This window comes from Molothrus ater, chromosome 2, assembly GCF_012460135.2.
Source record: "Molothrus ater isolate BHLD 08-10-18 breed brown headed cowbird chromosome 2, BPBGC_Mater_1.1, whole genome shotgun sequence".
NCBI classification, from domain to species: Eukaryota; Metazoa; Chordata; class Aves; order Passeriformes; family Icteridae; genus Molothrus; species Molothrus ater.
This window is the reverse complement of record NC_050479.2, coordinates 95,162,165-95,189,724: the sequence shown is the minus strand read 5'-3', so window position 1 is coordinate 95,189,724 and position 27,560 is coordinate 95,162,165. Positions and strand designations below refer to the sequence as shown.

General features: G+C 40.5%; 1 protein-coding gene across 1 annotated transcript; it reads right to left on the bottom strand.

Annotated features, from left to right (window-relative positions):
* Nucleotides 1-557: 557 nt before the first annotated feature.
* On the bottom strand, nucleotides 558-27,171 carry DPT (dermatopontin). The gene is made up of 4 exons (XM_036388872.2): nucleotides 26,873-27,171; nucleotides 15,816-15,941; nucleotides 6,234-6,341; nucleotides 558-624 (listed from the first exon to the last, which is right to left on the bottom strand). The coding sequence occupies exons 1-4, from the start codon at nucleotides 27,169-27,171 to the stop codon at nucleotides 558-560; spliced, it is 600 nt and encodes a 199-aa protein (XP_036244765.1).
* Nucleotides 27,172-27,560: the final 389 nt, after the last annotated feature.

Here is a 27,560-nt window from a genome sequence, read left to right as displayed (position 1 = left end):
GCTGTAACAGGTAATGCCAGGTGCAGCCCATCAGACACCTCCCATTACATTTTCTGCACACTTCCAGCTTTGAGAAGCTGGTTGGGGTCACTGGATTGGTTCCAAGTACAAAGTAGAAGACAGGAAAGTCTAGTGCATGTTGGGAAGCGTATAGTATGTTTCCACCTCATTCAGAGGGGCTGTGGTGCTGGGAAGCCATTTCTATAGAGCTGCTTTGTGAAAGGAAGTTGTATGTGTTTAGAATGGCTACATGTATATATAAGAAAGGTAACTGCATATGCCATAGATTTGTGTATCATAAACATGTATGTCATAAGCAAATTTAATTGGGGGATACAACTGTCAGTGCAGCTTTGAAGAATCCTCTGAATTCACTGTTGCAAGCATGTTGGTTGGCAATTTACGTATTAGCTCCAGAGGGAAAGATTTATGTCTTTAGCAGACAGGTGATGAGTCTTGGTACATTTTTGTGAGCCTAATCGATCTTCTCCTGTAATCACTAATTTTATCCCACCCTGCCTGTCCCCAAGATTTCCAAATGGAGTGCACTCAATCTTTTAAACATTCTGAAATGGGCAGTCATAGTCTGTCATCCTGCAGACAATAAATTTCCACTGACGATCCCTGCATGAAAGAGAGACAAAAGAGAGTTGTTAGTGAGCCAGAACTGCACAAGATGCTATACAAGTAAGAGTAACTTTATACCAGGTACTGGTATGGCAAGAAAAACATCCGTCTGCCATTAACTGACCTTCATCTGAGTGCTCTGTGTTTTCAAGACCCAAAAGAACATTAAATATGTGTGATAGTTACAATTCCCTTACACTCCTTTACAAGATAAGAAAATCAGCTCTCTGAATAAGTAGGTCTCTGAAGACAATGAATCCTGATGGTGATCAGTCCTGAATTGACTTTTAATCAGTGACCAAGAGGAAAAGGATAATTCTGTCAAAAGTTATTGTCATGTCATATATTGTTCAGTAATGTGTAAAAGGTGAATAGTACTTGGGTGATTTTAAGCTATGTCTAAGAGGGGAGTTATCCATACAGCAAATATTGATTTCTCACCCTTGATCAAATCACATGTGAGGAAGAGTAACATTTATGAATTTAAGGAGAGTTTGTGCTCTTCTCAGTTTGTGATTGGTATTCTCTCTCAAGAGAGCGATAGGAAACCTAACAACTGTTAGTAGGAAGCCTGACTGGAGCAGTGGGATTCAATAGTAGAGGCCAGTGATTTAGTGTCCAATAGTCACAACAGGCTACAAATTTAATTTCCTCTGTAGCTTATTGTGCATTAAATTTTCCTTTGACAGATAGGCATGAGATCAGAGGATGAAATACAGTCCTGCTGTGGAGAGAATGTTGAATTTAAGCAGCTTGATACTGACTAACTTGAATTTAGATCCAAACTACAATCCTTGCAGATGACAGTTGTCATTTATATTGATAATGGCTAGTCCTCCAAGAGGTTTCTGAAAGCTTGAATTCTGCTAATAGTGATGATGTCCTAAAGATGAGGCATAGGATGGGTAATGTTGGTAATGGGTGATTTAAAAGGAGTTTGCATTTTAAGACCCCTCCACCAAACTGGTGCCAGACTGCTGCCTCTTGGGAATGTGCTGAGACCCCCTGAGCCCAGATTTTGGTATTAACTGTGCTCAAATGGTGTCATTGACTGGGTGACTCTGTCCTGGAATAAGACTAATTTTACTATTAAGCCCTGTAGGTATATATTTTGTATCTACCCTGTAGGTATAAAATGTCTCACTGCAGCTTTTGTTAACTGAGGTTTTTTAACTGGAAATTTACTGTGCTGCTAAGCTACAAGTTTATCCTGAGGGTCATTTGGAACTGGGTCTGTGTCATGCTCATCAGCAAGTATGATGCAACAGTTATATAGTTTGGCTTTGGTTTTCTTTAGATCTTTCCTAGATGTTTTAAGTTGTAATTTCCTTGTAAAATTGTTACCAAAGGTTAATGAAATGCAAGATTCATTTTTAGGTTTATTTTAAGAATAAACCTTAAAATTATTTGGTCAATGTGCATGCTTTTCAAGGACAGTTATTACTCTTTTGTTCACTAAGTTACCAAGAGAGATAAAAAAATAAAGAGGATATCTTTGTGGAAAACAGAATTATACGGTCAAAGTTAAGGTCTGCTAAGATAGCACCCATTGTCAGAGAGACTTTTAGCTCAAAATCTTAGATCAAGTAGGTTTTCTAAAATAGGACATGAAATTAAAAGTCAAGCTCTTTAAAAGAAATGTATTTTAGTCACCTGAATTAATATTATGCTTTAAAATACTGGAACAGAATTATTTCTGAAGCTGTCATTTCAGCTTGGATTTGCTGACACTAGCATATATGTACATGGTTGATGCATTTATGGCATATTTTTCCCCCTTTTACTTGTGTTTGAATTCAAGCATACATGCCCAGCTTCTCAGGATGCAGGCAATTACTTTGTACTATTGCTGTTGTGTGCTTAATTCGGTAGTTATCAGCCTGTTTTAATTTGTAGATCTCCTAAAAGTTTACCAATGGGGATGCAGATGCCATCAGGAATTGCCTTATGAATATATCTGAACTTGCCTTTGCATAATATATCTGAACTTGCCTTTGCAGATCTTAACACCAGTAAGTAGGTGTCATCCCCTCCCAGATGCTAAATTAATGCATTTTCCTTGGCATTGGGAATCAATATTGAACTGTCTCTTTAGCTTTCCAGCTGTCATGTCCTGTCAGATTTGAATTTTTGATGTATAGAGAAATTTCTTTTATCTCCAAATATTTTTGAATAATCTGTTTCCAATTAAGTTAAAAAATTCTGTGAATTCTTATTCAGATTGAGTTTGACAAAATCCTCTTTCACTGGTCATATGAAACATATTAGGGACCTTAAATACCCTATAATTTAGCTCAGCTGAGCTTGGTGGATGTCCAGCTTGTCTGGGTATTTCAAACATACTTTACTGTTGGGGTATCTGGCTGTCGATTTGTTTTTCAGTGATGATGTCTGAGCAGTTAAGAAGTAACTGGCTATACAGATGACCCAAACAAATGGAGCAGAGAACAGTTTTGTAAAAGAAACGAGCTTATGACAGCCTTCATGTGCTATTTTAATACTACATAGCAAAGGACAAGGTGTGGCTCTTTCCAAGAACACCTGGTAATTCCCACCTTCCTGTCCAATGTACTTGCTGCAGGTTGGGTTGTGAGTGTTCCAGTAGTGCTCTCTGGACCAGGAGACTGTTCCAACCAGATCACAGCCACCAAACAGTGCTCCACCAGAAAGTCATGCCATCATGACTTGGCATGTTTCAGAGCTCAGGCTGAAGGTATTATGCTGTTTGGTTTGTGGGTTTAATTTTGGAAGCTATTTTGCCATGGGTTTGAAATGTGCATGTGTATGTGGGCAGTTTCAGTTGTTTACGGCCTTCTTCAGATAGATAGCCCATATCCTTCTCTGAAATTTGACTGTATCAGTCTGTCTGATACAGATACTGCCCTTTCCTGCAAATATTCCCTTATTTATGTCTTTAGGTCATCCTGTCTGCATCAGTGTTATCACCACACTCCTGAATGGACTCCCAGAGATACTTCAGGCCTTTTCTAATTCTTTCCAGCTGCTTTTGTCTTGCTTTATAGACAGTTGTTTTCTCCTTTTGACCTATTTAAAATGAGACTGGAAAATGTAAATAGTAACCACATCTGAAGTCTGTTCTTCCCAAACAAGCAGTTAAAACTTTTGATAATAACTACAAAAATAACTCTTTCATTCTTTCCTGCTACACAGGCATGGAAACTCACAGACAGTGATTACAGAAGCGTTGGTGGGGATAGCATCATTCTAAACTTTCTTTGTCCTTTGCCACAAGCATCACATGCTGTCTCAAATATCCTTGTATAAACAGTGGCCTCACTGATGCAATGTCTTAGAGAGTAGGAAGGGAAGATATGATTTCTGCAACTTTATTGAAGAAGTCTAAAAATACCTATCTGTTTGAAGTGATTGGGAAAGTTTTAACTGAAATACGTTCAGAGGCTTTTTCTTGCCTCTTGTTAGCTCAAGAACATTGTCCATATGAACTAAATAGTAGGGACACAAGTTTTATGTGCTTGAAAAGAGGAATTAAAAAATGTTCACAAAAACAAGTGGAAATGTGCATGCTCCAGGCAGGCTGAGATCAGAAGACCTTTTCCTGCTCCTATTCTGCTTCATGAGCTGCAAAGAATCATTAAGGATGGCAAATTTGCTGACTTTTGTGATTCATCCTGCTCAGGAGGAGTGTTACAGCCTGAATCTGAATTCTGAACTGGTGTAGCAAGATTTTTTTTTTCACTTCATTCTCTTGGCAACACAAATGGTTTCTGGTTGTTCTGAAAGCTGAGGACCAGAAAGTTCATTGGTACAGAAAACTTTTCGAGTTTGCAATTTGTAAAATATTTTCTCTGTAGTTTCAACCTGCTAATGTTGCAGGTGTATGACTGCCACCAGAGCAGAGATAGGACAAAGGTGTGCTGGTGGCTTCTTCCTCTTCCAGGCACTGTGGTCCTGTGAGGACCCTTACTCCCAATGTACATTCTCATGACGCTGCCTTTGCTCCAGTCACCCCACTGCCACCCTCTTCTGAAGGCTGCCTTTAGCAGCCAGAGACAGCAATCTGCTCAGAGGCATAGGCTACCTTGGCTGCTTTGCTTTCCAGGCCTGTCTTTGTGGATTCCAGACATCCACATGCGATGGAGTCTGGATTCCAGCTGCAGAAGAATGCACTGTCTGCATTATTTCCCCTACTCTCTGCCACAACCATGAGGAACAAGGATTAAGGATAGCACTGCGAAATATTTAAGAAGAAAAGCCCAGAACAGGGCTGTCCCTTATGACCTTGTAATTTCTTTATCTAAAGCAATAAATAGATACCATTGAGTCAAGTATCTATGAAAGTTATTCTTCCACTTGTTGGAAGAATTTGCAGACATGGCTTCCATTTGGTAATGAACAGGATAATATATTTTAGCCAGGAAATTATAGTTATGGACCTGTAGCGGTCTTACAACATGTTGTCATTCTGGAAAAGCCTCCTTATTTTAGGTTGAGGGATCCCTATGGTGAACTTTGGCAAGCTGAGAACATTACAGTGACAAAAGCACTTTGGCTGCTTTGAGTGTTATTAGAGAGCACTTGAAATATTGATGTCATTAAACTCCCACTTCTCTCTTCTCTCCCCCTTCTCATGTAGCCCATCTTGGCAGAGCATTGCAGCACTCCTTACCTTGCTGTCTGTATTCTGATTGATAACAAATGCTTTAATATATTGGGCTGAGGTGCCAAACAAAAGACATCAGCAAAGAATAGCTCACTATTGATGTATTAGAGGGCAGCTTAAAAGAATCAAGATCCCTCTCCCACAATCAAGTTTCAGTGACTGCTCATACTCTTCTTAAACCTGCTCTGTTAGGATCTGTGTAGCCCTAGGCAGACTACAGTGTGGGATTTATGTTAAACCCAAAGTTTAAAACTTTGCAGTTGTGCATAGTAAAAAGGGAGAAACATTCCTTTTTAACTGGACAGAAAAATTGTGAATCCATTTGCATGACTACAACTTCAATAGCCATAGGGCCTCTCCCAAGAGGACTAGCAAATGCCAAGAAATGACCAGAACTGATCAATAAAATGTAGTTAACTCATTTTATGGAAAGAGATCAAGGTGCATGGCACAGCCTGAATTCCTGGAGTGGCTGGAATCTGTTAGAATTGTGTTGAAATAGACTGGGCAGTTTAAAGCATTCACATCGCAGTTTGTACAGTATTAACTTTGCATGCTGGCAGATTCTCTGCTTCTCTGCAAAGAAAAGTGGACCAAAATAGGTCCCTCATTCCCTGAAGGCACAGGGTGTTTTTACTGAGCTCAATGAAATATGCTCCAACTAGAGGTAGGTGAGAAAGCATACAGAAGATCTGTTGCATTTGGTGAAGGTCAGATTCAGCCCAACCTACCACTGCTGTATTTTTCACTGCTCAGATGGACATGGCAAATGATCCCCATTAGCATGCTCTGCTCCTGATGCACGACTCTGGACAATGAATCATATGTACTGTGAACTTTGGTCCCCAGAATTCCTAGTGCTTTGCTAAGTACCACAGCAGATGGTGTGTAGCCATGCTCTGTTGGAGGGAAATAGAAAAGACAGGCATTTTAAAGTTTCTAATGAAACATGTGAAAAGCAAACCTGTGCACAGCAGAGAAAGTTGTAGTTGCCCCACGGATGTAATAGTCGTAAGTGTACATCATCATGTCCATATCTTCTCCATAGTGTCCTGGATATTCTGTTGTTAACCTTTACATTAAAGAAAAAGAAGATAATATAATTTGCCATCTTATAGAAGAGTCCAGTTGAATGACTACAATACAATTAGTAGATTTCTCCTGCGTCTTTGAAAGTTCTTGTTTCTTAACAGCACTACAAGATGCAGTCTCACGAGACTGCCTTTCTCCTCTATGCAACTAATTCAGGTAGCTATTTGAATAAAATTCAGCAACTTTACAACAGTTAAGAGCAAAGTTCAGTATTGGAATATATGTATATACATCTGCAGCTCTGGGATAAAAGCAATCTGAACAAGAAGATAAAACTTGTCTACTACTTATGTCTTTATTGCAGGGATTTGCTCCAGCAAATTTTCCTCTTGTGAAACTCTTTGGTTTGCAGCTGTAGACGGCAGTAAATGTTGCCAAGTAAGACAACACTAAGCATTTATCCATGTATAAATTGTATTAAGTGAATGTAACAATTAATCCATTACTCTTTGTTCTTTCCTCTCTGTGCCCAATTTATAATGTAAAAATATGGGCCTGAACAGTATTTGTGCAGTGTATTTGATCTGAGGACCTCAAAGTGCTTATTCAATTATTAACCAAATTAAGATTGCTGCTTCCCTGGGAAATAGGCAAGTAATACTGCAATTCATTTTACACATAATGAGCAGATTCAGGAAGGGGCTGGAAGCTTGACCAGTACTTTCTGTCAACATTATATTTGAAGTCTGAATGGAAGCCTGGCACTCCTTGTATTACACCATTTTGCATGGGTGCTCCTACTGGAGTTGTCAGCCTCACTATGAAACAGCAAAGAGAAGCATCAGGTTCCCCATGAGGGAGATGCTGAACCTGTGGAAATAAACAGCCCAGCTCCTGTTGAGACTAACAGGGTTAAGACACATTTACAGAAATCTTGGCAACCTTTTTCTGACTTAATCCTGCCCAGCAGCAGTACTTGAATGATGCTTGAAGGTGATTGAAGCACATTCCAGCCAGCACTCATGCATGTTTACATTTTGTTAACTCAGTAGAGTCTAAGCACAGGCTTAAATACTTTACTCACTAGGAATATAGTTTTTGGGATGGGTTTGAGCTTTAATTAGGTGCTTTGGGTGTATTTGGAGCTCAAATCTATAACTGCTGGAAAACTCAGAAGCAGAAAGTTTACCTGAAAACTGAGGTACTCTGGGCTATTAGGTTGCTTTCCAGGTCATGCTCAGCTTTTGAATGGGAAAGATCATTCAGTTAGAACATCATTCCTAATAAATAATTTTTCCTTAACAAATGAAAAATGTGTCTGCATATGAAACTCAAGCATGACCTTATAAGAGCCTCAAGTCTAATCAGTCAACTTCTTTGAATATATCTTGTTCTCATGCTTCCTTTCCTTTGGCCATGAAAATCATCACACAGATTCTGACATTAAAGTACAAGGACACCCATCTCAGAGTGTGTTTGGAAAGCAGAAAGTCAGGCATGGTCACAGTGTCTGTTCTCTGAGTTCTGACCAAGGACACACAGATGTGCAAAGCCCTTGTGGTGCTCTGCCATTGGTAAGAAATAACAGCAGTATTTCACAGGTCATGCAGACTAGGAGAAAGAGAAGAAACCATGAACACTGCCCACTCAGCCAAAGGAGAGTACCCATATTTAGTTTACTAATTTGAAGCCTGAGTGTCTGATTGTGCATGTTCAGAAAATCCAGGGTCATAGAAGGTTTTAAAAATGAAGACCAGTTATGGACCAGCATTTAATTTTGCATTCTCCCATCAACTCCAGGTTTTGACACTTTGTTTAGCTATTATTATGAGAAACCACTAAGACATGTATTTATAGATGTTCTACCAAATGTGTTTCAGAACATCTGTTTTTGGCACTCAGCAAGGAAAATGTTCTGTAATCTTGACCAGTGGTATGTGCTGGGCAGATAAGACTGTGCACCACACAAGGTTAAAAAGCTGCTTTTTTCTCTACTCAGAAACAGAACTGAGAGTCAGTTCTTTGAATTTCTTTCATGGGCCTCTCAGTTGAAAAAATAAATCTGATGACAAACTTTTGAATTGCTGTGGTCTCACAGACCTTTTGCAGAGGCATGCAGTGTTATTCTGAAGTGCAGTGGGAGTCTTCATTTAGCTTCCCTCTCTTTTCTTTCTGACTGCTGTCATCTTCCCCTCCCTCTGTATTAACTTCTCCACATTACCATGCAGCCTCTTAAGGCTCCTCCACTAAGAAATGTTCAAAAAGCAAATCTATGCAATCACCAAAAATAAATTATTTGGGGACTTGAGCTGCTCTGGAAGTGTGTCTTGTTTCATAGGCAGGTGCTTAGGGGCTACTTTTGTTCTGAAGAGAAGAATTATAAATAGTGCTATGACAGCGTCGTTCAAGTTCACATGAGTCTGTGTTGTCTGTCTAATTAATTTCTCTTTGATGATTGCTGTACTCATTTCTGAAACTGTTTCCCTAAGCCCCTGCATTTCAAGGTTGTCTGGCTTGCACCGTGTTCTTTAGAAGGAAATGCAATTGATCGTCCATGTAGCAGGGCTCTGTGGTATGTCCCATTCCTTTTCTATTATCTCTGGTTTTGGAATCCTGAGGGTAGTTTACACAAAATGTGTCTGCACTTAGAGATGCCCTTGTGTTTAATGCATAGGGATAATCAGTATGTGGTTTTCTCATCATGAAAGGGAGAAAGGTCATTTAAGAACCCATTGAGGGCCTTCCCAAATTGGTCTGCCTGACACAGGACAGTGGTTCTGTCAGTTTTTGTTGTAGCTTGGTCTGTACCCTTATTATCAAGTATTTAACTGAAAATGTTAAATGTTTTAGTCACTAATGAATACCAAGTGCATATCAACTTGTGAGCAGCCTACCATGGTCCTACAGACACATAATTTATTTTCTGACATGGTAGCATTTGTGAGCCACGTGTGGCATTGTATGGTTTGTACCCAAGAGGAGTGACAAAATGAGTGTGAGACACTTTTCCCCTTAGTTAGTGAGGATTTGCCAGCGCATGGGCTTTTCAGGTGGGAATAGCCATCCATAGTAACCTTCACAGTGCCCTGTAAGCACTTCTGGCATTGAACTCATAGCAAACAGAACTGGGCTAGAGGAGAAGTGAGAAACCTGGGAATTGCCAAGTGTCCAAAGTTGCTGCTGCTGTTTGGGGTGTTGTATGACCAAGACGGGGTGCCTCTGGTTCCTGAGGGGGTAGGTGACAGGGGGCCCCTGGAAAGAGGCTGGCAAAGCAGCTGTGAGAAGATGTGTGTTATAGCAATTGTGGACTCTAGGCACTGAGTAATTTGTAAGGCTGAGGGGTAGGGGCCGGCAGGGTGCATCTAGTAGAATTGTTTGTCAAACCCAGATACACACACGGGTGTTAAGTTTGGGGAAGGACTTGTAGGGGAGAAAAGAGTAATGTGAGACCTTTAACAAGTGGTAGTCTTTTCAGTCTGTATGATCTGTTTGCAAGAAAATACAGAAAACAGGAACTCTGGTTCAGCTTTTCAAATCTACTTCTGGATAGTACCAGGTGTATGATGTTTGGGCACAAGAGACTTGAAGCACCAGTGACATTGTTGAGAGAGGAAAAAGAAGGGAATTCAGTGTTCACGACTGGGAAAGGAAATCTTATGATAAGGGGTGTATGTAGTTTGGCCTGTGAGCAGGAAAAGTTGACAGAAAAAGGTATTTTCATAATGGCATTTTTACCTAGAATAGTGTTGATGTGGAATGGTTTATCTTTTCAGTGTTTTACATTGCTCCAACCATCCCCACACTTTTCTGATGTATTTCACTATAATCATATAAATCTTGCTCAGGGTAGGATATGTACTCAAAAAAGGCATTAATTCTTTACCAGGGTTACTGTTGTTTTTATTTTAATCTGAAAACAGCTGTATGTTTATTTTCCATGGTGAAGAATTGCTATGGTAGAGATTAATAGAAAACACAGAGTTACTCATTGAGCACTGAGAAGAAAGTTTTGTACTAATCTACAGTGATCTGTGGCACTCTTTTCACAATTGACTTCAGAAATAGTTATCATGAGTCCATTATTTACCAATAAGAAGATCGTCACACTGGTAGCCTTAATATGTACAACCTGCTCATTAAAGAAATAAATGAGAACTGGGTATGCCTGCCTTTCAGATGCCATGCAGACAAAAGAAATGAGTCTTTTAAAGTATGAGAGATAGTCAGTGGTAGAACAGTTTCTGTCTCCAATTGTGGAATATACTTATTCCCTGATCAAAAGTACATGATTTTGGAATATCTTAGGCTGTTCACTTGTGCAACTACAATGCTAACAAGATGAATGGCTTCTCTTTAACCTTCATTCCCCTCTTTGTGGCTGAACTCTTCCTCAAACAATGCCACAGCCAAAAGAAAGAGCTGTTTCATTTTAAGAGGAAGACATAAGCTTTAACATTAACTTTCTGACATTTGAGAACAAGGAGTGTCTCCTGACATTCCTTACTTTATGGGCTTACTTTCAGATGTTGTTTACAAGTGCTTCAAGAGTATGTCTTTCCTAAAGGAGAAATTTTGTTCAAGAGCCACAAGCCTGCAAGTTACATTCAATGAACATCAGAATTATATGACTCTTTAATCAATTTGAACTCTTCCTCCAGGTGGAAGACGAGGTCATCTGCTTTAAAATATGCATTCTAAGCTGAAAAGCCAAAGAAGGTCTTAGTAAGCTGTCTACAGAAATTCCAGCAACTGCTCTGAGTACAAATCCCAGATTGCCAAGCTGCCAGGGAACTAGAGGTGTCCTGGAGCTCCTCTAGAGATGAGAGGCTCTCTTGTGTGGCCATGTCAAGTGTTTTGGGATTGAGCTCAGGCTCCAGGCTCTGAGCCCATAGATTCACACAGACACATCACTGCTGCTGTGTTCCCACTGTGTTGCACTGAAAGCCACATACCCTTCCAGGGTTGAGGAGCCACAAGGCCGGAGGCTGGCAGAGTGGGACCAGAGCTCTTCCAGGCCTGCACGAGCTTGTGCAGTGCAGGTACAAGCAGCAGCAGAGAGCTCAAGGCAACTTGTGCCTGCTCCTCAAGAAATATATGTCCAAAATAACTTGGCCAGATTTCCAATGTCAGATCAAATGTGTTTCTCCTAAAATGTCTCTGGATGATGGTCCTGCCAATTGAACTTCAAGGTTGTATTTGATGGGTAATAGCTAAAAAAAAAATTAAAAAAAAAATCATCAACCTCCTCCAGCAGTAAAATACCTTTTTAACAATGGAAAAGGAGGAGAGGGGAATTGGGTTGTCCAGAACTGCATGTTTCCATGACATCTATTCGGTGTTCACCTCTTGGATTTGTACCTCTGCTACTGGTTATCTTTGAGAAACCTGCATAGGATCACATCATTTACAATGTGTCTTGTGTGGCAAGTTGAGTCAGGAAAACAAATAAGTGCTTTAAACCCCATAACTCTTGGAAAATGTAATTGTTGCCTGGACAGTGTCACCATAACAGAGAACAGCCACAGCTCCAGACAGACCTTCTGGCATTTAAACTGCTCATTGTTTCAAGAAGGGAAACAGTCATAAACAGTCTGCAGACTTGGGGCTGCTCTGTGACATGTGTTTGCTTTTCAGAGTATGGAGTCAAGCTTTCGTTTCCTGGCAAAGAGAAAAATTGGAGCTCTAATGGGACCACTTAGTGACACTGTCTCAGCATCTGTGATAAATTTGCTTCCTTTATGGTGCAAATCAGTAGCATTCCCTAGCCAGGTAAAGTAAAGGGAGTTTTTCTGCCTCCTGTGAGGAATGTTAATTATTTTCAGTATGTTAAAAATGTGCAGAATCCATGACAAGTCTTGGCATAATGAAGAGGGAAACTAAGTACTTGTAAAAAAAAATTACAAAGCAAGTGCAAAACTATGAGACTGGAAAAGATTATTAAATTTATTTTCAATATGAGCTTACTGCAGTGGAAAGCTGGGAATTAATGGTGAGAGGACTAGCTGAAACAGAACTACTGGGTTCAAAGATAAGAATATAAATGCTAACAAATAAAGTCCTTCCGCATGTATTTGACTTCAGTCATTTTATTAAGCAAAGTGAAGACAAAGCATTGGTTTCAGTCAGCATGATGATGTTATAAATTTGTATCCCAACAAATACTAGCAGTTGTCAAAAAACACAGGGATATTCTAGGTGTAAAAAAAATAGGGCAAATTCTAACAATTCTGTTGCATGGCTCATGCACATAAGGAAAACCTGTCTTTATTCATTGTAGGGTCATCTCACTTCAGGAGGAATGTAGTCCTGAAGCAGAAGAGACAAGAGAAACCATACATAAGGATCAGCTGGTTTACTGCTTTTATATGTACCAAAGAGGCCTGTATGGAGACAAATGGAAGAGGAAGGAATCAAATACTCAAGGTGAGAGCTAATTTGAAACAGTTTTGTCACACCTCAATATTGTCAGTTTTCTTTAAAATGCATTTCTGTCCACATCTGGTTTCATACTTAAGGATACATTACACATTAAAAGTCAAGGCTGCTGAGAAATTCTGCAGTGTGGATTTTCTTTGAATATAGATTTTCCTGTGCAATGATCCACAAAGTACCACCATCATTGCATACTTTCCTGGTACTACTTTTTCAGTAATAGTCATATACTAATGAAGTAGTATGTTTCATGCCTTTGCATGAAAATAAGCCTCTCCAACCAAAAAATAGGAGTCAGCAGCATGTTGATTGCCAGTTCTCCACTGTTACTTTATTTACAATGAGTTCCTGGAACAGAACAAATACTATTATCGTTTGGGGCAGAAGCTGCAATAAATAATGATACACTACACACACACACATTTGTTGTGTCTCACATGCATATACAATGTGAGGTCTTACTCATGGTAGCCCAGAACTAATTTGCAGTTTGTTTGGAAAACATATTCTTCCTGTCAAGTGCATGTTAACTATTGCAAGATACAGACCAGAAGTGTGATGTGTGAACAAAGTCTTGTGACAATAACTTGGAAATGCCAAGGAAAGTTATGTTGTGAATGAGATCTCCTGGGCTTAGGGGACGGGAAGTTTGGTTTCGGTACACTGAAATTTAATAACTCAGACAAGTCACATCTGTGATTTTACGAGTAAAAGTGAGTCCAAAGTATGGGGTTTCACACTCCCCTGGTGAAGTTCATGTTGGCAACTACCAGTACTTGCCCAGAGTACTACTACACTGTCTAGGCAGGGAAAGAGAGTAAACCAGAAAAGAAACCATTCCTAGCTGATGATAGAAAAGAGACCGCTGTTTTGGAGGAGAGACTTTATCTGTGTGGTGTGGGTCCTCCAGTAAAAAAGTCCTTCTGTGTGGGACCGCAGGATAGCTCTGGTGGAAAAGGACTTCAAAAAGTCTCTGCGACAGCCCTCTGCTCCAAACAGGGTCAACCACAGGGTCAGACCAGGCTGCTCAGCTTTTATTTGGTTCAGTCTTGAAAGCCTCCAAGGACCCTCAATAGGCAATCTATCCTCATAGAAGAAGCAGTTTTCTTTACATCCCACTGAACTGGCAGTCAGTCCTGCCCTCAAGCATGTCAGCTGCACCCCCCAGTTTGGCGTCATATGCAAACTTGGCCAGCATGTGCTCTGTTGCCTCCTCAAGATCATTGATAGAGATATTAAGCAGGACAGGCACCCAGGCAGGGTATCAACCTTTAACCACTGCCCTCTGAGCCTGTTAAACCATTATATTTTAACCCATCTAGTTGTCTGTCCTTCCAGAGCCTAACATCCTAATTTGGATAACTGTATGTGGAAATAGCTTTTATACATACACCTTGCTAACTATAGAGGCAGAATGTTTTTTTAATGAACCCATAATCACAAACTATACACCAGAAGCTTTTCACAAGCCAGTGACACAGTTTCCTATCAGCCAGTGACACAGCTTCCTACCAGTTTTACAGCTCTCCCCTTCCAGAAGAATGTGAGTACATGGGATTTCTACCCTCCTTAGAGGGAAAAACGCTTCACCTGCTTTTGAAATGCTGCCTTTTCTGCATGGAACTGCAGGTGAACTACATAAGGCTTTCTTTCTAAGCTCAAAAATGGAGTGTTGTCACTGTTGGAAATAGAAGGGCAGTATAGGAGTCTGTACACAGCTGAAATGAAAACCAAAGACTCCAGTAACCTCAAACATTTTCATTAGGATTTGCCTTATTCTGAATGCCAACTTGCAAAGCAGAGACAAAGCTGTTCTCAGTTGTCAAGACAACATCTGAGGGAAGTAGAACTGTCAACAATAACAAAAATGTCAGATTTCTGTTGTCTTTCTGAAAATGTATGCAATATTAGAGGAGTACAAGAGATTGGAAGAACTGCTTAAAAGTCTGAGTTTCCCTCAGAGGGAAGAGCCTGGGCAGGTATGTAAATAAGCCCCCAGGTAGGGAACATACACAGGCAATGTCTGCTGGAAAGGAGGCAGAAGAATGTTCAGAGAATGTTCAAAGACTTTGTTACACAGTTCCTGTAATTTAAAGGCATTAAAAATAATAATAATAAAAACATTTATTTTCCACCTGGCTGGAAGGAGACTGAAGGATGAAAAGCAAGGCAGTGCTGTTGGGTTTGGCCGGTAGCCAGCCAGCCAACGGGCACATAAACAGTTTGTATGTATCTCAATGGGAAGCCTCCTTCAAAACTGAGGTGTGGAAAAAGGTTCAAGCACAGGTTTACTTTTTTCTTAAATGTAGACAGGTTATTCTTTGTATCGCTGAAAATAGCTAAATTTAAGCTGAATGTAACCCTGGAACATAAAATGGTGGCTTTTCTTGAACAGAATGGACAGGAGAAATACAAGCTGCCTCTACAAAATCTGCTGCTGTCTTTGGTTTTAATTTAGAGAAACCACACCTGTGGTGCATTTTAGAGAAACTGGTAAGCTTGGGATTCGCAGCTTATTTTTTCACAGTCTCCATTAAGTCGCCAGCACTATTTGTGATACTCGGCTGAGACCACGTTTTTCTTCTGGGTTTATGATCAGTAGCTCATTTTGACTTTGATCTTTAAACATTTTTGAGAGAGAAAGCATAGTCATATGCACTACTAATATTTTTTCTGAGGTAAGTGGTAAAAGTTCAGTCTTGTAAGTCATTGTTGCACAAATGTGTAGCACAGAGATGCTCCTACTCCAGTAAATATGCTGGATTTATAGTAGGAAAATATCACTCCACTTTGGAGACTTCTGTCATGGTTTCCAGCACAGCTTGGCTGATGCTGATCCCTAGACCTGTTCACTGAGGGCTAGCTACTGCGTTGTGCTGTTCAGTGTAACTGCACCCTTATTCTTTCCCTTAGCCTTGGATCCTTAAGAATCCTGTGGCAGACTGGAAATAACATTCTTAGCTCCATAAAACACAGTTAACTCTTTTTCAGACACGGTTTCTGACAGGTCAAGCAGCCAAAGGCATTGATAGGGATTGTTGGGAGAAAGAAGATCACAGGTTTGGTGTCTGCTTGAACTCACCAGCAGGAATATGGGCACCTCCGGCTATAGCGGCAGCAGTAAAATTGCCATTCACGGTCCAACACTGATGGAAAATACTGACTCTGGAAACCAGCCACCAGCCCATTGTTTGAGCAGGTTTGATACCTAATAATGAGGGTAAAGAGGAGAACACAAGGAAAACATGGTATTAGATTCCTTGATAGTTTCAAGCATTTCTCAAAACAGCATTAGCATTTTTGACATAGAGTGCAAGTTGAGGGTTTGACTTTGTGCTGAGAAGCACTGTTTGCACTTGTTGTGCATAGAGTAACAATTTTCTATAAGAAAGCAGCAGTAGTTAACCAATGTCTTAGCATTATGTTGCACTTAAAACTATTTAATCTGGCTAAAGTATTTAAATCATTCTAGTATGCTTACCAGGAAAGAAGATTCTTCTGGTGTTATTATTCTCAACTGTTTACAAATCATAAGACTGACTTCAAAATAGTCCATTAAAATTTTTGTCTATGACTGTTGGTATTTGAGGATTTGGGTTTTATTGAACTAATCTTTTCAACTACTTCTCTACCACAGTTAAAAAAAAAAAAGCTTGAAAGCTTGAGAAGCTATTTGTAAAAAGAAGTTCATTAACTTTTTAAATTGCTTGCTTTCACAACTATGTCTCTAGGAGAAGGGATTCTTTATTAAAAGCATTGGCTTATGATGAAATCATTATTTGATAGCAATCACATAGTGAAAACTGTGTTTCAGATGTTACATAATTTTGAGAGTCACACAAAGTTTATGACTGGATTTTCAAAAGAAAAATATGCTGCTTCATGTTTTCTGTGTGCTCAATAATTCTATCATACCTGTGAATCACTGCCTCCAGGCAGAATAGACATGGTCTCAAAGCATGCATGCTTCTGTCTGCACATCCTTCAACACTTTAACACTGATACCCAAAGTAATTCAAGTGGTAATCAGTTTGAATACCTTGCTTCTTGGAGACTAAAGACAAGGAGCCCATGAAAACAGACAGGTCATTGGTTCAGCTATCTGGCGCTCATTCTCTCTAGCACCCTCCTGGCCTCACTGTTTCCCTATCATGAAAATTATAGGAATGCTGTTTCTTCCATCAATTTTCCTTTTCTTTCTTTTCCTTTCATCAAGGAAAACCTGTAGCAAACTTTCTCTGCGATTTCTTAAAATCAATTACAATGATCTATCTGAAAGACACTTTCAGAAGTAACTGTATGTATAACAATTACCAAAAATCTCCCTTAGTTTCATTTAATGACCTCATAATTTATTCTAAAGACCTGAAGTACCCAGAAGGGAACACACATCATCTAGCAGAGTTTAGTGTTTGGAAAGTCATTCACTTGTGCACAGGGATATTAGTGCTTGCAAAGACAGCGTGAGGCTGAAGTATGCAAATCTGAAAAACTGATCAATTTTGACCAGTGCAGGGATGAATTTCCCTGCCTAGTTTTCAGCGTCCATTTTTGAACCGAAGGGTCTCTTCTCTGTCTCTTCCCCTTCGTTCTGTTGTTCAGACAAGAGTATTTACATTTGTTTGTGTCCCTGTATCTCCCATGCTGATGTGGCCACAGTGCTTGTTGTGCTTTGTGAGACTCTTTCAAGGACCTTCAGAATTCAGTTGTGATGGGGACTCTGAGTTGCCATGGTATCACACCAAGTATGGCATTCTGGCTTTCACTCAGAGGATTTCAGCAGGGCTTTGATAGGAAGTTGTTCTGACTTTTGGCTCATAGGCCATAGGAACATACGGCTAAGACTCTGAGTAAACATATTGGATAGCTGCAGATGATTGGTGTTATCCTGATGGAAGAATGGTTGATACACAGTATAGGGATTGGTTCTACCTGTTGCAAAATGAGCATTAAACTGTGTAAAATAGCAACAAATTTGTGCCTCATCTTCCATCTCTCTCCCTTCCTATCTGCATTTGCACTGCTCAAGTCCTCATGCCCCTGGGACATTTTTTAGCTCTTTTGCATAGGTGAAATGTTGGAAGGACTTTATTTCTCCATTTCCTTGGCATTTCCTCTCAGAAGCTCAACACTGCCCTGCAACTTCCCATCCTCACTGATCAGATCAATGTCTGATATTCCTGCTCACTTGTCTTTGTGGGAGGTTCTTCCTTCTTTTCTCTTCCCACCTGTTGACATTCAGTCTGGGAAGTCCTGTACTCTTTGCCTTTGTCCTATTAAAGTTTTTATTTTCCTGACATGTTATATGTCATAAGTAGAAAAAGCTGCCAATTTTTTTTAAAAGCTTGCAGAGTGTACAGGTTGGACCAGTTGCTGCCAGGGTGGAGTTCTAACTGTTATTGTAAACACCAGTCGTTTTCCTTAACTACTCCTTATGTATCAGTACCGCCCTGCCTAAAGTCAGGTTGATGACCCTTCTCGGACAGTGCAAGAAGAGACATCGGAGTACATGCAGATAACCTCAGACCCAGAATGCAATGAGAGACGACCCCACCAAATTTACCAAAAGACCCCAAAAACAATGAGTCAGCACAGAATTAAGAGATCAAAGTGATGTCTGGACGTGAGGAGCAAAGTACAGAGCCTGCAGAGACGCTGACACCTTTGTTTGCCCCTCGCCCTAGCTAAAAGGCCCCGGCTAGAGCCTAGACCCTGGGAGGCAACCCCAAAAGTTGTAACCCAGTGTCGGGACCCTCAGCTTTGCTCCTTAGTGGACAAAGCTGCACTTTCCACTTCCTCCGAGCCCATTCCTGGGAGACCATGACAGTGAGACTGCAGACCTGTTGAACCTCCCAACCTTGAGCTGATCTCTTTTAATAAACGCATTAAAAAGGAGATTATTTCATTATAGACAGTAATAAGATGATTGGCTCTCGCAATTAAAAGATAACTATTGTGTAAATATTAAGAAAAGCTTTAGTGGTGTATAGTTATGTTACAGTAGTTTAGATGTCCTCTGTTCTCCCCATGGTTCCCTTCCCCCCCTCCCGTGTTGTGACCACCAGACAGCCGGGGTTGTATAGAACAGAAGCTATGCCACGCACCCCTTGCATGGGGCAACCGGGAATGGAAAAGCTTGGTGCATAGGGGGTGTGGCATGGCAACACCTGATCTCCAATCAAGTTACAAGAAAGCAGTCTCCACCGATAAATGGCAAAGAAGAACTGACAGACAGACTTTGGGAGGAGCCAGAGCTGGCTGATGCAACCCCCAGGGGTATAAAACACTGGTCATCCATCTTGAAGATGAACTGGCCATGTGGTATCTATGATAGCAGTTCCCAGTCCTGCAGCTTTTTCCTTATGTAGTCCTTTGTTGTATTTTTGTTAAGGTTTAATAAACCTTTTTAAATTTTCAAAGTGAGCCGTTGTTTCTCACAGGACACATTATTTTCTACTAATATAGTAGATGTGATGGAAAGATTCATTTTGAAAGAGCTGTCACTCATGGACTTCTCTCTGTAGTGAATTGATAAACAAACCTAGCTAGCAAAACACTCATATGTTTACATGCACTCATATTTAAGTACCAGATTTTAGGAAGTGTGGTTATTTTTTATTCTGATTCTATCTTCTCATGATAAGTTTGATTAAAAAATATAATTGGTGTTGCCTTAAAAATTAGTTTCTTAGATGGAAAGTGTACCTGGACGTAAGTAATGTTTTATAATTAAATTGCATTTTTGTTTTAATGTAATTCAAGGTAAAATTTGAAATACATATTAAAGGCCATATTCGATTCTCTCTCTTTGTTTCTGTCTCATACACAAGGTCCTGTAATCTTTTATTCGAGCTCAGTATTTGGTTTAGCAAAACCAAAAGATAATAGTGATGTTGAAGTACTTTTCTTTAGCTTTGAGATAATGTAAGATTATTTGCTGTAATCTTTCTAGTTTTCAAGTAAAATACAGACAATCCTTCAAAAATGAAGAGATGCTCTCAGAACTTGGAGTGCTTATTTGTGAGGTCATATAAAATATTTCCTTCCCTTTTTTTTTCCCAGCTGACCACTTTTCTACAAGCAGAAAGTAATTCTTCAAGGGAAACAAACAACCCTCCTCACACAACTTTTCAGTCAGTTGCTCTATGCACTAATCTGAAAACAACACTTAATATATCAGATTTTTTTCCTTCTCTGTTGAATTCACTACTCTTGAATCACAGCAAATCCTGAAGTAAGTAGGGTGAGTAAAAACTAGTGATTCAGGAACTTGGATTTATAGCCAAGTCAATATTTTTTTCACAAGACCCACTCTTTAGCACTTTTACTATAAAGGATAGTTGAGTATTCAGAATTAATCTTACCGGGCTCTCCTCACCCCTGAAATCTTGACATTGCTAAGAAGAGAAGAAAATGCCTCTTAGAAGGTGAATGCAGAAGAACGTGAGAAACTGGCTGGGACTGTGTGGGATTAAACTTGGCAGTGGGTAGGTTTTCTTTTTCTAGTTGGCTCAAGTTGCCAAGTGTGAAGAGTTGTCTTTTGGATCTGGTACTGGGAGAAGAGGAGGCGAGCTGGTTGGTGGGGGGGAGTGAGAAGATTGGTGGCAAAGATCAGGTGCTCTTGGATGGGAAATTGCCCTTGCCTTGGGTACAGGTGTGGGAAATGTCTGCAGCGTTCCATAGAAAGTCTTATTCTGGGAGGACTTCTGTGTAGCAACAGGGATATGGTATCTGAGACATTCCTGGCCTGCTGTGATTCCTGTGATAAACCTCTCCTCTGCCAAATATTCTTCTGAACTGGTTAATGAGTGTTGTACAGCTGAGCTCTGTCATGGCATGCAATCAAAGCATGCATCCATGTTACAGATTTAGTTCAGGTCAGAACTACTTTTGTTCTTCACTAGTGAGCTTTCATCTGTGAGACCAAAAAAGAGCTGGTGTGAAACAAACCCACCCAAAATGCATATGTGAATTTTGGATCTGTGCATTACCTGTTTCACCCTATAGTTCCTCTTAAATTGTGCCACGTTATGTGTGAACATCAGTAATAATCTTGGCAGCCAAGCGTGTTCCTCATTGGCTCAACAGACTGAATACAAACATTGCTTACAACAATAGAATTGTTTTGAGTAATGAAATCAGTTTTGGTGACACTTCAGACTTACGCCTCCACCTTAATTTTGCTCTTTGCTACATAAAGCCCCAGAGTGTTGTGCCCCACCTAATGCTGGTGCTGTGTGGGAAACCTCCCTCTGAGGCCCCCTGTTCCTCAGCTACATCAGCACCATGTTATCCTGAGGATGAGAACCCAAAGAGGAAGCCTGTTCATTACAAATCTGCTGAGGGAAGCCCAAGTTAAGCTGCAGGAAGTAGTGCTGTTAGAGAATACACTGAATTCCTGCTGCACTGACTGGGATTATGTTCCCTGAAGCCCTCTAGAGCCATGCAGAGGCTGACACACAGCTCAGTGGGCACCAGATCGTGCTGCATTGAGGGTGATTTGTTTAACAGAGTAACATGAGAGTGTCATTCCATGTCCCTGTGGAGGAGAGGCCCTATACTGCTCTCCTGAGTTATCTTGGTGGTATGTCCTCCCTCTGTGTAATTGGATTAATTGTGTGATGAGAGGTAATTCAATGGTCAGTCTGTTACAGGTGAATGGGCAGACATAATAGGTTGAGGGCAAGCTCAGAAGCTCAGGACACTGGCAACTCTGGCACCCAGACAGGGGGAACAACTTTTATGTGTTTGATTAGGCCACATCAGTCTCCAAAAGCCAATTTTTCAAGGAGTGTTCCCTATCTGTTGTGGTGTGCTGAGACATGTTTTTATGCCACATGCCAAAGGCAGCGTCTGTAATAATATCTTCAGCAATATTTTTTTTCATTCAGGGGGCATTTATGACTTATTGTTTTCTCCCTGACCAAGGGAAGGCTGTTGCAGTGTGATGTATTTAATTCCAATAGAAGGCAAGGCCCTTTTCACTCTGGTGATTTCTTCTTGACAGTAGCTGACGAGGCCTCCTTTTCTACAGAAACATTCCTCTTCTCCTCAGATACTCCCTCTGGACTCAGTCCATTGCAGCTGTGCTAAATGGACTTGAAGCACTAGTCCATTAATATAAACTTAGGGCTCTGAAGAAAATTAACTTGCTTGTGTAGATAGCACAAATGGGAACATTTTCAAAGAGCAGCTGGATTATTGGGTTTGGGTAATATAATACAGCCTCAGATCTGAAACTGGGGACTGGTTGGAGATTGGGAACAAAAATAGTTCCTACTGATATACCAAGGTGTGCTGCCAGAACCTGAACAGGAGGATCCTTTGCTCAGGAGTCTGTCTTTGCACCTAGTTTGTGGGCAAAGGAGGGAGAGAAAGGGAGTGGAGAGGGAGAATCTATATATCTGTTTTTTCCAAGTCCCATCTAAACACTTTCTCAGATGTCTAAACAAGGAAAAGAGGCAATAAACATGGAGTAAATAGCTCTTGGCTGGAAATCCTTCTCCTTTTTGCTTTACAGCTAACTGGGAGTATAATGAGGATATGGCATGGTTTCATTTGTTTCATGTGGGGTAAACCAAACTTATTTTACTGGAGGGAAGAGCTGTTTTTCTTCACTTGCAAGCTTTTGTTCCTTTGTTTGTGTGAACCCTGTCTTTTGGTATGATAGTTTTCGGCAAGAAAAATGCTTTTATTAAAACCCTTGTTCAGAGACTTGTCTGTAGAGACAACTCTGTAGTATTCAACAAAGCAGTGAAGAACAGTCTCACCCTCAATCATTCAGACCTTAGGTGGTGAAATATTGAAACAAGGTCAAAATTTCTATAGTACAAATGGAGATAAGAACATAAAATTTGTGCACCCTGAAAAGATAGGATTCTTTGAGAAGCTGCAGCATAAAAATTAGAAGGAGTAGAAGGACTCGAGGACTTCTGCAGTAGAAAGACTGCAAAATCAGGGCATGCTCTGGAGACTTTTCCCTACTCCAGACATGAGGATTTCCAAATTATCCAGGAACTGGTTCTTGCTCCCAGTTGCTGTCTCTCTTTTGAATATCATCTTGGTTAGCAGATAGTTAACCTTACTCTGAAGAAGTAAGGTGTTAAAACAGATTCAACAAAGTCTTTGCACATGTACTTAACTTTAAAAATATTCAGAGATTAATGAGGCTGAGAAGGCATTCCTGATCATCTGATCCAATCTATTGCCACAATTTCCCCTTTGAGTCTTCTAACAGGTTCACAGGCTTCTTCTGTCCGTTCAGCAAAGCACAAATGCACATAATCTCTTCAGAAGTGCATGAATATATATGATTAACTTCAGGGATGCATTTATGCAGTGAAGCACCGTAGTTAGATATATTCTGAAATGCCACTAGGTAATTCTCAGTAGAGGTTAGAAGGGATTGGTCTTCATGAGTCTGCTTGTGAAAGAGATGGGGTGCCCCAGAGAGTACTCTACCTGTTCTCTCCATTGACCCTGGAAGAAGGCAAAGGCCATAAACTAAGCATTATTAGGCATTAGATGCCTAATGTGGATCTGTGTCATTGTCCTCTTTCTGTTGGATAGTTTTTTCATATCTGAAAGATTGTAAGTTTTATGTTTTCATTTTCTAAATCTGTATAATCCCTAGTGTTAGTGAAAGAAGTAAATTTACCAGGAAGCTCTGCCAGTGGTTCCCTCTTGCTCCCAACTCTCTTATCCCTATGGTCCCACCATCCATTTCTGTCATTTTGTCCCAAATACTGAAGGCCAAAGAAAATTATGAGTTGGAAACTCTTTCTTCTCTTTTATATTCCCTTGTCATTTTCTCTCCTAAGCTTGTTTTTGTTTACTGTCTTTTCTAAAGAAACCTCTCTTGAGTTTGTCTCTATTGTGCAGCTTTGCAGCAGTCAGGAATGGTAATTTGAAAATCACCATTTGAAATTTGAAATGCCATAAGCATAATATGTCAAGGGTTATTTGAATTTGGTTTTTCTGCCAGACTAGATTTCCTGACTAGGGTTCTGGCTGAGAAACCAGAGGGAACTCAGAGAAGAGCTGCAGGTATGATCAGTGCTTGCTTAGGACTGTTGGAATACAAAACCTCCAGAGGAGAACTAGAAGAATGGAGACATGTTCAGCCTGAAAGCAAAAGCATGGATGAAGGTGTGTGAGTGAGGGAAAGGCATAGCTGCTACCTATTATTAAGTAAAAAGGATTTTACAAAAGATTCAGCGAGCTTGTTCTCATTGCTCAGTGAAGGTAGGGAAAAGAATAAAAAGCCTCAATTGCAGCAGAGTAGCAGCCTTTGACACTGGCTCCCACAGCATACTCCTGAAAAAGCTGGCAGCCCACAGCTTGGACAGGTGGTGGAGTTCACCATCCCTGGAAGTGTATAAGGACAGACCAGATGTTACTCTCAGTTGACCTGGTAGTGTTCAGTCATATGTTGGACTCAATGATTTCAAGTCTTTTCAGACCTAATTGATTCTGCAAAATTTTAGCAAAAACTTGGCAGACTTGTAGTTACTGGTGGTACAAGCAGTTGAGCATCACTGGATGTGGTGTGCAAGGTGAGACAAAATAGTCTGTGAGACAGAGCTGAATAAGGAATATTTTAGTCCATCCTACAAGGATGGGAAAATGTACTAGCAAGTCCAGCAGAGTGCTGTGTCAGATGAGCTGAGAATGACATATTGCTCACCAACAGATTGGTTTGTTGGGAGATCAGCAGGGAAGAGAGTTGGCCAAACAGGAGCCGTTGGTACATATGGTGACTCATATTTGGGATCCCACTCGATTATTGCATTAATCTTTTTAGAATTGGGGATGGCTCCAAATAGCAGTGAGGTGGATGGGGAAGAGAGAGAGAAGAGGGGCACCTATGAGAAGTAGGAATGCCAAGAGAGAAGGCAGGATTCTCAAACCTTCCTCAGGATATATCTATGCCATCACACTAATTTGAGGCTACACTGGCCTACACTTTCACTCCAGTCGCTGCGCTCTTGGGCAGCAGTGTTGGCATTACCAGGGATGTGCTTCCATGCTGCAAGCCTCTCTCCATGAAGCACTGTTGATAGAACTAGCTCAGCCCTGGGGGTGGAAAATTGAAAACTGCAGAATCCAACCAGCATTTATGGAAATGGCCCAAGTAACTACGAGCACAATTTCACCTTTGCAAAATGGGGAGGGAATGAGGGAAGGAAGGAAGGAAGGAAGGAAGGAAGGAAGGAAGGAAGGAAGGAAGGAAGGAAGGAAGGAAGGAAGGAAGGAAGGAAGGAAGGAAGGAAGGAAGGAAGGAAGGAAGGAAGGAAGGAAGGAAGGAAGGAAGGAAGGAAGGAAGGAAGGAAGGAAGGAAGGAAGGAAGGAAGGAAGGAAGGAAGGAAGGAAGGAAGGAAGGAAGGAAGGAAGGAAGGAAGGAAGGAAGGAAGGAAGGAAGGAAGGAAGGAAGGAAGGAAGGAAGGAAGGAAGGAAGGAAGGAAGGAAGGAAGGAAGGAAGGAAGGAAGGAAGGAAGGAAGGAAGGAAGGAAGGAAGGAAGGAAGGAAGGAAGATCTATGAAGAGTAGGCAGAGAAATGTAAGGATGTTGGACTGCAAAGGTAAGCTAGTGAAGAATTACTAAAATAACTCCAAAAACTAGTAAAGGGAGAGAAACTGAGATAAACAATTAAAAAGGGGTTGAAAAAGAAATACAGAGAAAATAAAGGGTTTGCTATAGGAAAAAAAAAAAGTAGGCAACAAAGAGGACAAAGTGAAAAGATTTTTTTAAGAGGTAAAGGAAACAAGATTCAGATAATACACTGTGGATGTAGTCATGCTGAGCATACCGAGCACAGTGATGAATGGATACATAGCAGAAGAAAATGTTCTGTATAGACTTATACACTATCCTGTTTGTGAGAAGTGAACTTGAGCAATTGCTGCCACGGAGTTTTAGAAAGTTAAAAAATAAGTTTATTTTGAACAGAAAGAATTGTCTAATTCAAAGTTATTATGCAATACATAGAAATTGCATAAGTATATTAAAAATGAAGAAGTTGTCCAGGATTATCACAATGTGTTCTTTCTGCCTGTTTTGCAGCTCTCACCCTTTTTTTCAATTCTTATTCCAAAGTTAAACATAGGGTCAACTGTTTTTTCCCTTAGCAATTGCATCAGCCATAGGCATGTGTCACATGGTAAATGAAAGAGTATGATTAATTCAAAACAAAATTTTGAATCATTTAAAAAAGCAGAAACTTCATATTTCATTGCTAACCTATTCCCATATAAAAAAATTCAAAAAATCACATTGCAATTTCTGGGACAAAACCATTTCAAATATTTGAAAATACTCATTCCTGCATGCATTTCATTCTGTCCAAAGAATATTTCCATCCCAGAGTTGTCCAATACTCTGTTTCCCATTTCATTAAAAACCCCAGAAAATAATTAAATAATGGGTATTCTGCCCAAATATTAAATGCTATACATATTTCCAGAAATTATTGTCTCCACATTATGTGATGACCCGTGCCTCCAAGGTTAATGGAAAATGTCTAGCTAAGCGAACCGATGCTATTAGGGAATTAACATGATCTTCTGCTATCACCATGCAGATATATGTGCCACTGTCATCACTTGTTAGTGTGGATTTTTGGCTCCTGTAATAACAGCACAACTAGAAAACTGCATTGGTTTATGCTTAAGCCAAAAAGCTTAGCAACAAAAACACAAAGCAAAGAGCCAGTGCAATACAAAGATTATTTTTCCTAGTGATCAGAATGTGAGGATGAAGTGAGGAGTTTTGCAATTTGTTTCCCAGTTTAGTCACTGATTCAATGTGACTTTTCAAGAAGGACTTTATGCTCTCCTCACCGTAGGTGCTTGCCTCATTTTCCTCATCATTGAAACAATAGCAACACCAAACCACTTCACAGCTGAGGTTGTGAGTGACCGAAGGACACTGACACCCTCCAGCAAGAAACTGCTACAGAGAAGACAAATGTGATGCTGATCAGCTCCAATGCATTGTGATTAAAGAGTCTTAAGGCAGCAAAACCTGCTGGTTATCATGGCATTCATATGCATTTGCATTGCTCTGACCAAAGTATTAGGACCCACATTCCACAGGGGTTGTCAGGGCTGTGCCCTTCAGGGATGGCTGGGGTTATCCTACCATTCGGTTCCCGCCCTGTTGATCTCTTCCCACCAGCACTCTGTCGGCTCACCGAGGCTCTGGGATGCTGGCATGCAGGCATAGTTCCACAGTCTGTCAGAGCCTTCCTTCTTGCTGAAGACACTTCTGATGGCCACGATCACCTGCCCATGCGGGCACTGAAAGTTGAAACTTTGCCGGTACACATTGACCCATTCATCATTATCTCCATAATTATAGGGACCATAATAATAGTCACTGTACTGGCCCCATGCCACAGTCACCAGTGGCAGGAACACACAGACAAGGAAAATGTCCATCCTGAAGATGTTCCTGACTTAGAAGTGCCCCTCTGGTTTGTGGAGCTGGCCCTTTTATATTGCCTCTAACATTTGGCTTCCAGATGTTATGTTTCCAAATCCAAGTGCAGTGTGTCATTGCTTAGCAAACCTCTGAGCTACAGAGATGTCCAATTACTTTTAAGGTGGAATTCTGCAAGTACAGTAAGACTTCAGTCCCTAAGAGCAGGGTCTTCCCGCCACCGCAAACCATCTGTGATCCTTCACTGCAGAGCTACTGTCCACAGCAAACTACATGTCATAGTACAACTGTCACAGACATGCCACTTTCATCCTCCAGACAGCGGTTAAGTTGGGAAATTACTTTATTTGAAATTAAAGCTCTATTTGAAGTTGCCATTTTCCATCAT

Excerpts from the sequence above, each read along its gene's own strand:
- DPT (XM_036388872.2), bottom strand. The coding sequence starts at position 27,171 with ATGGACATTTTCCTTGTCTGTGTGTTCCTGCCACTGGTGACTGTGGCA. Across the intron at positions 15,942-26,872 it reads AACAGGGCGGGAACCGAATG|GTATCAAACCTGCTCAAACA; the intron begins GTAGGATAACCC and ends CCTCATTATTAG. Across the intron at positions 625-6,233 it reads ACTTTCTCTGCTGTGCACAG|GGATCGTCAGTGGAAATTTA; the intron begins GTTTGCTTTTCA and ends TCTTTCATGCAG.